The sequence below is a fragment of the Dermacentor silvarum genome, chromosome 1, assembly GCF_013339745.2.
Source record: "Dermacentor silvarum isolate Dsil-2018 chromosome 1, BIME_Dsil_1.4, whole genome shotgun sequence".
Classification (NCBI taxonomy): Eukaryota; Metazoa; Arthropoda; class Arachnida; order Ixodida; family Ixodidae; genus Dermacentor; species Dermacentor silvarum.
Window position 1 is genome coordinate 187,719,312 of NC_051154.1, and position 12,390 is coordinate 187,731,701.

Below are 12,390 nucleotides of genomic sequence, written 5' to 3' on the forward strand. Positions count from 1 at the left end.
GGCATGCTGCAGGGAATTTACAATGTTGTGTCAAAAGCAGTAAGAAATCGATTGCTGTCGCTTCTGCAATTACGTCATGCAGCGTCATCGCAAGCAGCTGGACCCACAACAGCTATAGGCTGATTTTGTAATCGTGGGAACATTCTCAGTAATACAATTATTCCTCATTTGGGTTAAATAAAGGAAACATTTATGTCTGCGATCTCAAAAAGACAAAGATCATTTCATCTTTTCACTGCCGGTCTTAAAATGACAGTTGCGCATTGCTGCATCTGCTGCATGTGGCCTCCAATATCAAAAGCAGAGCATAGATACCATGGCAGGCCACGAGGTGCCACCACGAGCTGTCTTGCGTTGAACCTTTGGGTGTGGCCAGGGTGCATTGTTCCCTTGTACCCCCTTGCCGTCTCCCCTGTGTAGCTTCCAGTGTGCTAGTTTAAATGAAATGACAAAGTAAGCAGCTGATCGGTCCAATAACTATGTTTAACTTCGCTTGTGTTTGAAGAATTTGAAAAATTTTTGCGGCAGAGAATTCATGCGACGACGTAATTTAATTGTGATGTCATTCTGTGATTAGTTAGTGTTTCAGGGCCCCTTTAAGCTCTATGAGGACTGGTTTGGGGATTCGTCGCAACTGCGTTTGAACCATTAGTACGTTTTAATCAGGTACATATTACCATGGTTTTACGAGGGACTTCTTAGTGATTAGTGAATTGCAGCATCTCATAGATGTATTTGTGGGGGATGCTCGACTGTCTGAGTTTGCTCGTTGGGACAAATGGGCTTTTCCTTGTATGACAATGTCTGTTCTGTTTTCTGTGCAGGCACTACTTCTACATATTAGGAGCATGGAGGAGAAAGGAGGTGCGGTGCTGATATTTCTGCCTGGCTGGAATTTGATTTTTGCCCTAATGAAGCACCTGCAGCAGCACCCCACCTTTGGTAGTTCCCAGTACCAAATTTTGCCACTACATTCACAGATTCCCCGTGAAGACCAGCATAAAGTCTTTAGGCCAGTGCCTGATAATGTGACAAAGGTGCGTGCTTTGTAGACATTTAATTCTCTCCAAACACTATTCATCAAAATCCAGTGTTAATTTTCCAGTGTTGTTAGCTTTCTATTTAATTGAGTACTAAAATTCATTTTAATCTAGTTATGTGGCATCACATTTTGTGGTTTCTGTGCTCGTATAAGCGTGGTTGAGAAAAAGCCTGTTTGGTTTCTATGCGGTCTTAATAATGATAGGCCAATCGTTAGTGAGGTGCTGGTTATGTTTATTACAATAACGCATGAGTTCCCAAAGTGGGTTTCGCGGAACCTTTGGGCCCTCCTCCGGGTTCCACAAGCCACTGATAAATTTTTCCTGTTTCCGCGCTCGCCAAATGGCTAACGGCTAACGCGAGGTGCGTCGATCCAAAGGACCTTCATTACCCATTCCCAAGTGTGAAAAAGCACATTACAGTGCGTAACATAAACGCGCGAATTGCACAATAAATCCGCCAGCAGCTTGTAGCCACCCAGCCTCCGAAAACGGGCAGCACGCCTAAGCTTTTACGGAGGCTGTAACTTACCACCATGCGCATTTCTCCCGTTTGTAGAACGGGGCTGATAGCGTGTGCGCTGATGTATACGTTGGAGGATTACAAAAATAAATGCGCGGAGCACCGCAAATGCGCGACACAAAAGAGCAAAAACGGCGCTAGCGTCCAACCTAAACGAAGCGGCGGAGTCCGCATCCGTCTGCATCGCCATTTGTCTTCAGCAGTTATCGTACGTGAAACATATCTGACAGCAACGCTTCATGCATAATTGTGCCCTTAAAGCCTTATTCTTGCGTTTATCGCCGCGCATAACACTGCGTTGGAGGCTGGCCGCGTGCCTTCATAAGTGCGTAGTCTGCGTGATCGCGTCGATAGCCAACACGGTTTTCGCCCGCAGCGGTTGCAGTGAACAGTAATGTTTTTACAAGGTGCTCGCGTCTGCCGCGTGCCTTCAAAACTGTGTAATCGCCATCCATGATCGCGTCGGTAGTGACCGCGGTTTCGTCCGCACTTGTTGCAGCAAGCGGTAGTTTCATTTTGACTTGGTGCGCGCATCGGCCGCATGCCTTCAGAACTGCGAAGTCGCCGTTCATGATCGCGTCGATAGCGGTACGTAGTAGTGAAAAGAGTGTCTCAGATGAAGACGTGCGCCGCGGCCTCGCTGCGAGCGATATACGATTGCAGTCATGACATGACGAAAATTGCAGCTTCCGCACTGCACTTATGCAAAATAGAAACATGATTTGCTGATTCATTCAGTCAATAAAAGCGCGTTGATGAAGTAAGCATTTGTTTGTTTTCTTGATACACTCGATAATTTGACATTCGATTAATTTGGCCATTTTCTTTCGGTCTCGTGAAATCTAAATTAATGAAGTTTTACTTGCTCAAAGTATAGTTGGCACTAATTCTAAGACCTCTTGTGATGAATTGTTGCGATAAGCACTGAAAACTGTCATTCTTTCTTGTCTTGGGTTGTGACGCTGTCTTGTCTTGAGTCATAATGATTCCACCCACTTTGGACCACGTGTGTTGCACGTCGCCGCCAAAGTAGCCTGCCCACCACCACTGTTGGCCCCAAACATGCTGCGTGCTAAACCTAGCCTCTCTATTAGAAAGCTAGGGGGCTGGGGGGTTCCTTGGTGCTTCATGCAGCTTACCAGGGTTCCCTGGGACCATCATGTTCAAGAACCGGGGGGACACAGGTCTTCGAGACCGAAAAATCGCGGAAAAATCGCTTTTTTGAAAACATTACTTTTGAATTCTACAGTGTCGGATGCATTTTCTCAGAAATTTTCACGCATCTTGGACCAATATTTTGGTGTTAATGACGTTTTGTATCACGTCGGCGAGCTGCATTTTTACTGATGAACGTGAAAAAAAGCACATTTTTTCCGTGATGCGCAGTTGCCATCCTAAGTTCCCGATCGCAGCCATCTTGGTCTTGTTTGAAAAAGCCACTCCTCTCGTTTAGTTTTCGCGCCACCGCTGCTCTGTGCGCTGAATGGCTACGAAGAAAAATCCCTCAAAAAAGTTGTCCCGATGCGCAATTCCATTCGTCGACTGAGACACGTGACCGTAAGCACGCCATGCCATTGGCGAATTTTCGCCGTTGTCTGCTCGAGCCGCTCAGGCGTGCGAAACTCGGCACGAAACGATGTCAAATTCGGTTTGGCAACTTTGCTAAATGCCGAGAACGGAAGAAACGAGGCGTGGTACTTTCGAAAGTGCGCAGTAGCTTTGAAAGATGCGCTTGGCACGGCGGCCAGCCAAGCCGAGCGCCGCCGAAGCCTCCCCCCACGACTGCGAAATAGGCTTAGTAGATGAAAGTGGTTTTGGCAGCAGCCTGTGTTCATGCGGCATTACACCACAATTACTGCAGCCTGACGATTTTAAGCAGGGGAAGAAAACTCAAGAAAAAACGGCAAGGCTGCTTCTACGCCGGCTACCAAACGAAAATCGCATTTTCTCGCTCACGCTGAAGCCGCCGCAGCTGGCTCGGATGCGCTAACTGGAGACGCGCTTCGTTATCGTAAGCCTCGATTCTATAAATACTCTGCTGTCTTGTGTAAAGCGCAGGTTGCGGTGCCGCAGTGGGCAAAGGTGAACAGGACAGCAGTCTCGCCTTAGTCATCTCGTGTGCAAGCTGCGGCAATGCCGCGTCAGCGGCGCGGAGTTCGCGACGCGTGAGCAGCGGCCAAACGTGCACGCCGTTCCCCGTGAACTATCTCGCTGTGCATGACACGCGGAGGAGCACCGGTAATTGGTAAACGGCAATGACATTTTTTGCGATTGAAGATATTCATCTCGTGCGCGATCTACGCTGACGCGGCGTCGACCAAACGTGTAACCCATCCCTCATGAACAATCTCACTGCACGCACAATGCTGTGCATCGGTAATCAACAAACACCTCTTAAAAAAATTTTTTTTTTTTTGCTAGATGAAGCTAAATGCATTATGCCTGAAGTGCTGCAAGCAGATTACTATGGGGCTTACTAGTCAATTCTGAATGTAAACACGCAAATAGCATTACTGTATTGCACTGAGTGAAGTTTTTTTTCTTTTTTTTTCCCCCTTTTTTCTCAAAACATAGTTTTTGGACCCTTTGCGTGTTTGCTGCATCAAGATCTTTGGACCTAGGACAGCTAGAGCTATTATTTATTATTATTTTTTTTGAAGCACAAAGCTAAATTTGTTGGGAAGGCAAGCTGAGAGCATATTTTTAATTTTCAACTCCAAAAATTGTTGCCAATTGTTTCAACATTGCCAACAATGTTGAAACGCGCCCGACGGCGCCAGACACGCCGGTTGCGTCGTGTCGTTGGAGTACAGACGCGAGTTGTTCGCCACCATGACGTTGCGGAGCTCGACGCACGCGCATTACGTCGGAGTATACTGCGGCTTTAGGGAAGCTTCGTTCACTGTTTTGGTTGACTGCCGAACTTCCAGGCAGCCGCGTTATAACCGGTATTTCGTCTCCTGCAACTGCATAATAAGCGATACGCGTATACATAGAGTGCTATGGGAAAATTAACGGGAGTCTGAAAAGACCGTATTATATCCGGTCCTGCACTATAAGCGGTTACGTTATAAGTGGTCTATACTGTACATTGACTAGCGGCGGTTCATTATCGGCTTGCTCGCTTCCCCCTCTCATTTCTGCACACTCTTTTAACAGGGTGCGTACAGGTCCTTGAAAACTCTTGAAATTGAAAAGTGTGTTTTTAAGGCTCTTGAAAGTCGTGGAATTTTTTTCCTTCCTTTAAAAATTATTGAATTTCGTGAGCAATGCACGCTGATATCGACATTGCGACCTCCTTTCTGTGGTAGATCGGCGTCGATCTGGCAAACTCCCCATTTCAGAAACAATATGCCAGTGCGAGCACACATGGTTCCGTTTTGCAGAACTGCAAGTAAAAAATAAAAGGCTTCACCGTGTCAAACTGCGAACGGAGCGGGAGACCCATGCCGCACTTTGGTGCCGGCTCCGCTGGCAGTGTTTACGCTGCTTTCCTCACCCTATCGTACGTTTCACTCCTCAACCGGCAGTCTGCCTTGTTGCACTTTTACTTTTGCGCGTGAGGTGAAGCTAGTGAAGCTAAAGAGAGCTATAGTGGAGCAACTTTACCACTGATGCTTAGTTCCTTTGGGTGGAGGTTTGTTATATTATTTATGATAATACAAGTGCAATAACATTACCTATGCTGAATGTTTTAGAAATGTTTGATGAACCAACCCAGCTAATACTGCAGAAGCCTGAGCAGCTGCTGTGAGTGTTCGTTGTGTTAACTTTTAATATTGCGGACGAGAAATGATCAAGACATGTTTTCCAAAATTTCAGTATACATCTATTTGTTATAATGTCACGTTTTATAGATACTGCTATTATACTGCCATTTTTTTTTTTTTTTCGTCGAGATGTAGCAGAATTTTGTATCTTTTCTTCTATTTGTTTCCACTCCTGTAAAGGCTTAATTGGGTTGACAGTATAAATAAACAGCAACAATAATGGATCTGTAGCAAGACTAACTGAATAGTTTCAAAATGTACGGTAAACTTGTCCAGTTAATACTGGAGAAGTCTGAATACTGGAGCATTCATTGTGTTTCCTGAACCTTTTTTTTTTGTAGTATTTTTGTGAACTTGCCAAGTGATCAAGGCTAAACATTATTCACATCATTGAGATATACATTTATTTCTTTTTATTTTAGTGCAATAATCCTATGCTGAATGTTTTGAATATTTTTGTTGAACTTTACCCAGCCTATACTGAAGAAATCTCAGCTGCTTTTGTAAGCATTCATTTTGTGTTGTGATCTTGAGAAGTTATCAAGGCTAGACATTTATAATGTAATTGTGATATGCATTTATTTATTGTAAGTGTAATAAAACTAGTCATTTTTGGAAATGTTAGTGTAAAGAAATCCTACTTTGGATGCCGCTTTGAGTGCTTGAAAAACCTGTGACAAGTCCTGGAATATTCTTGAATTTTTGCCTTGGAAACCTGTACGAACCCTGTTTTAAGTACCCTTGCATATTTGGGCGGTACCCTTAGTTGACCTCTCCTCGCTCAAATTCTGCCAATCAGTTCTTGTGCAGTAAAACCTTGTTAATACGTAGTTGGCAAGGAACGTGTATCAGGTACGCACTAAGAAATGTACAGTCGAACCCACTTATAACTATCCCAGATATAACGATCTATCGGTTATGACAACCATATTTCAGTGCATTTAGGATTTTCCGACCCCTTCTATGGAAACTGCTTCCAGATATAATGAACATTTTTTTAAATTGCTGTACTGCTACAACGAACACTTCGAACCCAGTCCATAAAAAGAGAGCACATGCGAAGTGCCAATGCACGGAAGTGTGACGAACTGGGCGCATGACAGTGCGTGCCCTGCTCCAGTCCAACTGCGACCAGTATTCTAGATCGCTCTACTGCGACGATGATACGGCCTTCAAGATGAGCGAGCGACCATCTCGCACGGTTGTCGGAAGCCATTATGAAGGTCACGCATGGTCACGCGTTTTCGAGGCACGCCTCCAGCGTAGAGGCATGCGCATACAGCATAAACAGCATGGCATGGGATGTGCGCTGGTCCGTGTGCCTGTGCGATATTGGATGCCACGACGGCGTCACTCTCGTTTATGCGCAGTTGTCCATGCGGCACTGTGTAAATGTGCATTATGCTGCTTTCGATGATTTCGAACGACTATTATGTCTTTCACCATGGGAACAACGGCCGCTGAAGCGTTCCTGTTGGTGGGGCCTTATGCGGCGCGAGTCGGCGAGAATGCTGCACCACGCGCTTCCGCCACACAATGTTGCAAAAGATTGGCGGTTATTAAGCCGTTAACAGAAGATCCCGGTTCGGCGGCGCTTCGTTTACGCGTTGCCGATTGCTGGTTACGGTTAGATAACATAATTTTACGGCTCTTGTGTGGCTGACGTTCAGTCGTAATGCCGAGCCTATGATGTCTGAGACCTTCGCAGAATGATGGCATGCTGCAGTAGTTTCCGAAGTTGCGGCCAACTAGAATGCTTCACTCTCATATGCAGAATACAGTAGAACCTCGTTCATACGTTTTCAAAAAATACGTGAAAAATAAACGTACGATCCGAATCCAGTAAAAATTGAAGCTGACAAGCCCATAGTGAGGTGCAAGGGCAGAAAACATTTATTTCTTGCAAAACATAGTTACAATCGAATCTCGTTAATTCGAACTGGCGCTGTGGTCCCGTCAAAGTTATGTGTATTCCAATGGGCGAGAACGCTTCGTAATTCGAACGCGAAAGCATTTGCGATAGTTAATTAGAACATAACCACGCACCAACATTTCTCGCCGCAGCACGCCAAATCACGTAGTGGCGCCTTCGACTGGCAATGCTCCGACACCGTCGTAAAGCAAAAGCTTAAGAGAGCCCCCTCAATGCCGCGCGGAGAAATAAAAAAGAAAAAATACTGCGGCGAAAATTTCCTCTTTCAAATGGTAAAGTCACCATTTCAGCGTAGCGTTGAAACACAAGCGTGTACGTGCCGACGTCTCAGCCAACGCTGCGGCTGCGGCGCAGAGGGACGCAACGCGGAGGCCCAGTCCGGCCAACGAAACTGCAAACTGCCCATGCCGGTCAACGCTCGCTTGAACGGCAGAAAACGAAACTTCGGGGAGCGGGCTAAGCTGGCGCCGGGCCGGTGGGAGCGGCGGCCGGCGGGCACGCACGGAGACAGTCGAAGGTGAGGGAGCTACAAGGAAGTTGAGAGGGAGGGCGAGGGGAGCCACCGAAGCGACGGGGTTGCTGAGGCCAAATGCGCTTGCCTGCCGCCCTCCTCCCTCACCTTTGACGGCCTCCGCTCGTGCGCGTCGCCGTGCCGGCACGGCCCGCTCCCTGAAGTTACGTTCACTGCCGTTATCGGGATACAAGAGAGAGAGAGATTGTGGTTGTGAAGGAGAGGCGCTATCGGGATGCGAGCGTTGGCCGGCGTGGGCAGTTTCGTGGCCCTCGCAATCTGTGTGCTTGTGCGCCGTGATATTTCATGACTCCCACCATTCGTACGTAGCGCTATGGTGCACAAATACGTCAAAAATAAGTCATCTTAATTCGAACATTTTCGGGCCCCTTCGAGTTCAAATTATCGAGATTCGACTGTATTTTCTGCTGGTGCGTCACACCCCTGGACAGGAACAACTCCTTTTGCGCACATTGCAGACCCTTGTCCGCATTTTCGTTGTCTGTCGTGCGAAAGAAGCTTTGTAAGGCTTCCAGGCCAGCAAGGGCGTCGGTGAAGGTAGCCGGTGGGCACAAGCCTTCATTCTCGCCGCCGTCTTCAGGCTCCTCGACCGCCACCACCTCCGCTACGATCTCGGCGAGTCGTAGCGCCGCGCGCGCGGCGTCCGCCTGTTTTTGTCGCTTAGTAGTTCGCGTTGAAGCGAGGCAGCGCAAAGGTCCATTCGCTCGCCGCTGCTGCCGCGCTTCGTCACTTCAGACGAACGTGCAAAGCAGAGAAGTTGCGGAAAGGGGGATTGAGCACTGCAGAGAAGCCGCGCAGCCGCTGTCTGTCGCTTAGCGCTTCACAAGCACATGAGAGTGGTCTTTTTGCACACCTGAATGGTAATTTTTCGCTGCGGAACATATCATACGACCGCAGTTTGCCGCAATGCTGAACGTTGGTGCCGAATAATCGTATTTTCCGGGAACGTATTAACCGGAACGTATTAACACATTCCTCTATGGGGTTATGTTTATTTTTCGCGATTGCGAACGTAGGAGCCGAGAAATCGTATTAAGCGGGAACGTATCAGCGAGGTTCTATTGTAGTCATGTCCCACTGGTAGTAAATTATATCACAAGCTCTCGAATAAAAAATGGCGGCTGCGCTTGCAGTTTCAAAATAACAGGTGATCGAAACCGGGCGCTGTTTTGAAAGAGCTTCACGCTGCCGCATTTTAATATTTAGGTATACGTTTCGAACAGAAGTTTGCAGCTAGGTGCAGGAAACCACTGGAACAAAAATGACACTGAAAATCTGGTTTTCGGACTAAAGTGCTGCTGAATTGTAACTGCTGAAGCCAGCTTTAGTGCGTATAATTTTTTAGCGTTTTTAACTCTTTCCTTACCATGTGGAAAAGAGGTGTTTTTTGTAGGTTACAGCAGATTTTGCAGTTACAGCAACTTCTGCACTCAATATTTTATGTAATACATAAACAAAAAGCATCATGAATTCGCTTTTCATGCATAAAAGTTTTATTAACGAGATATATATAATAAAAAAGATATAAATTGCCAAAATCAAGATTGTGGTATAAGTTTGTGAAGACGCGATTGTATCTACCAAGAAAAAAATGTTACGAATGTTGAGATATTTTGTGAGATATACAAAATGTGTTACCATCTATCTAATAGGCACTATCTCCGAAAAATAAAATTTTTCATTGAACAGGTATTCCGCTACAAAAATTTAACTTGCAAGTACTACAGTTTGGCGTGTAGGGCTGCGGCCGCCGATGCTTGCTGATGACAGACAAGGGTGCAACATTGGCTGATGTGCTGACATAGACATTGCATGCTTATGCATTGTTTTAATGCTATATGTAATTTTTCATTTTGCAGGTGATTCTTTCGACAAACATTGCTGAGACAAGTATTACCATTAATGATGTAGTGTTCGTCATTGACTCATGCAAGTAAGTTTGCCAAAGAGATGCCCTGTGCTATAGCTTGTGCCATATAAAATTGTGCTAAATACACGTGTGGCTGGTGGTTTCAAATGATCTGGTTAGCCGGGGAGTTCTGACGTGCACACATGTTGTATCACTCAATGTTTTTCTGGCTTGGCTAGAAGCTGTTGCCAATGGCACATGGCACGAGCCAAAGAATCTGTCAGTCCCATACTGACCCAGGCACTTGACGTATGAAATGTGCCATATCTGTGCATCTACCAAAATCTGTCTTAGGAGATTTTGTGCTCAGTGTAACACTAAAGCCTATGCAAAAGCCCATTTAATTCTACATACTTTCAGAGGCAAAGTGACCTTTGAAAGCTTACATGAGTCGATAGGACTGACAGTAAAAGCTTGTTGATACTTCATGGAACCAGGATGTCCGAATAATAAAAATGTTGAACAGTAGAATGGGCAAAAGAAGACAAGTAATTGTATATATTTAGTACAAGTACTCATTTACTTGCAGTTTACGTAAACTGTGCACACGGGGTTCTTTATAGGGGTGCGTGAATACCGAATAGCAGATTTGGAATCAAAAATAAAATATTAGAAAAATTTTCGCAGAATTGAATGCTTATAAACTTTGGGCTAGAAATTATGGTGCTGCACATGCTGTGGAATCTCTTAGCATTGCATAACAAGAATGTCGTAAGCTATCAGTAACTTGGGCATATTGAAATGAAGGTATACAGTAGGGCCTACTCTTATTAAAAGAAACCCCAAGTTAGTATGCCAGTACTGATTACAGCTCAGTTCTAGTATATAAAAGGTCTGCAAAATATTTTTATCAGTAGAATTTCTGGTAAATTGAATCAAGTGCTGGATTTCTTTTCCTTTGAAACTAATGAATTCATCATGTTCTGATCACATTCTGTTCTAGTGATTACCAATGAGGTTCTCCTTAATAGCGGACCTGTGTTTTATGGCAATCTTTTATTTATTGCATAGAAAGTTTTGCTTTCCAGTTTTTCTCCATAATATAGAAGAGCTATCCCAACTTTATGGCAGGTGGGTTATCGTAAGGCCAGTCTGCACGACAGACGAATGGACAGCGTGTCACGTGACTCCACCGCTCCGCGCGTAGCTGGCGCCCGTGGTAAAAAACAGAAGCTGTCGGTGTCATTCCATTGTCAAGTACGGCGGGTTCTGCCATCTGTCAAAGATTCTGAAATTAGGCGGGTCACGGAAAGTTTAGCGCGACATGTACTTCTAGTTCTTTCACATTTCCAGATGGTGTAGCATATGAAATTTAAGAAAATCTGCACAAAACTGCTGCAGAACATTGAACCTTTCAACTACTTTCACAGGGAGCAACATAAATCATGTTAGTGTGCAACATTGCAAAAGTGAGCATCCCTGCTAGTTGTTTCATCATACGTTAGCCAGCCAGCAGTGTCTGAACCACTGAGAGCTATTTTCAGTTTAAATGTATGGTGCTATGACAGGCCCCAAATTCTGTTTGAGTTTCCGTTAGATTGAACTACTGGAGCTTGATTTATTGGGACTTCACTGTATCTCGTGAACACTAAAAGTGGAACACACTAGTCCTCTGTTCCTTCTGAAGTCGTATCTAGGACGGCAGGAAGTAATAAAAAAAGAACTAGAGTCAAAATAGTCAAAATTGCGATGACTTACCTCATTGATAGTGTTCTGCTCCTAGTAAGCTGCTCCAAATTTCATTTTGCTTCTTCAAAAATGCCCCCCCCCCCCCCCCCCCCCATTAACCTGCTCCAAGTTCAAAATACTCTGCTCCAATTCTCTGTCCAAATACTCCAAATACTCTGTCCAAAACCAAGATTTTTCTGCTCCAAAAATTGCTCTGAAAGCTGTTGCAGCTTGAACATACTGTAAAATTTTGATTATCCAACTTCTGAGCAGATGGCACAACCAGTTTGATGTTTTAAATTCAAATTATCTCTGGCATTGCCAAGGGTGTGCATCGACGTCCAGACAAGTGTACTTGGGCACGTTACTTAAAGGGTTAAAAGAGGGGGCTGTAGAAATATGTGCAAGGTTGCAAGTAGCAGTTAGTACTGTGTAAATATAGAGTACTATTAAGCGTCTTTTGGACAAAGGATCAAATCCTAGAACAAGCATACTACTTGTAAAACTAGAGCAGGTGTAAGCCTCCACGAGTCATGCAGTTTATAGGGCTGAATCTTGAAGAAATGTACTTTAAATTTCATATCTTCCTCATTATGAGTAGTTCTCATTTAAGTTCAAAAGCAATCTAATATTTGATCCATCTATCTGCCTGCCTGCCTGCCTATCATGTCTGCTTGCCTGCCTGCATAAATTTTCTCATTTGGGGGTACATGTCACGTGATGTAGTTACATCTTTTAATTTTTTCCTGCTTTGTATTTTATCTGCTCAGGGCCAAGATGAAACTGTTCACATCACACAACAACATGACCAACTATGCTACAGTGTTTGCTTCTAAAACAAACCTGGAGCAACGTCGAGGCCGAGCAGGACGGGTTCGACCAGGCTTCTGCTTCCACCTCTGCAGCAGAGCACGTTATGAAAAGTATGTTTAATAGAATGCTTAATGGAGCAGTGCGTCTTTCAGTCAAAAGCAGGGGTGCAAAAGCTGCACCAATTGCGCCATTTTGATACAAT

General features: G+C 45.0%; 1 protein-coding gene across 2 annotated transcripts in view; it reads left to right on the top strand.

The window, feature by feature from the left end:
* The window catches only part of LOC119436532 (ATP-dependent RNA helicase A-like), a 137,753-nt gene that overhangs the window by 76,429 nt on the left and 48,934 nt on the right, over nucleotides 1-12,390 (top strand). For both annotated transcript variants that reach the window (XM_037703401.2, XM_037703402.2), the window contains 3 exons: nucleotides 825-1,037; nucleotides 9,658-9,731; nucleotides 12,146-12,298. In XM_037703401.2, the coding sequence (XP_037559329.1) occupies nucleotides 825-1,037; nucleotides 9,658-9,731; nucleotides 12,146-12,298 (440 nt within the window). The remainder of the gene's footprint in view (nucleotides 1-824; nucleotides 1,038-9,657; nucleotides 9,732-12,145; nucleotides 12,299-12,390) is intronic.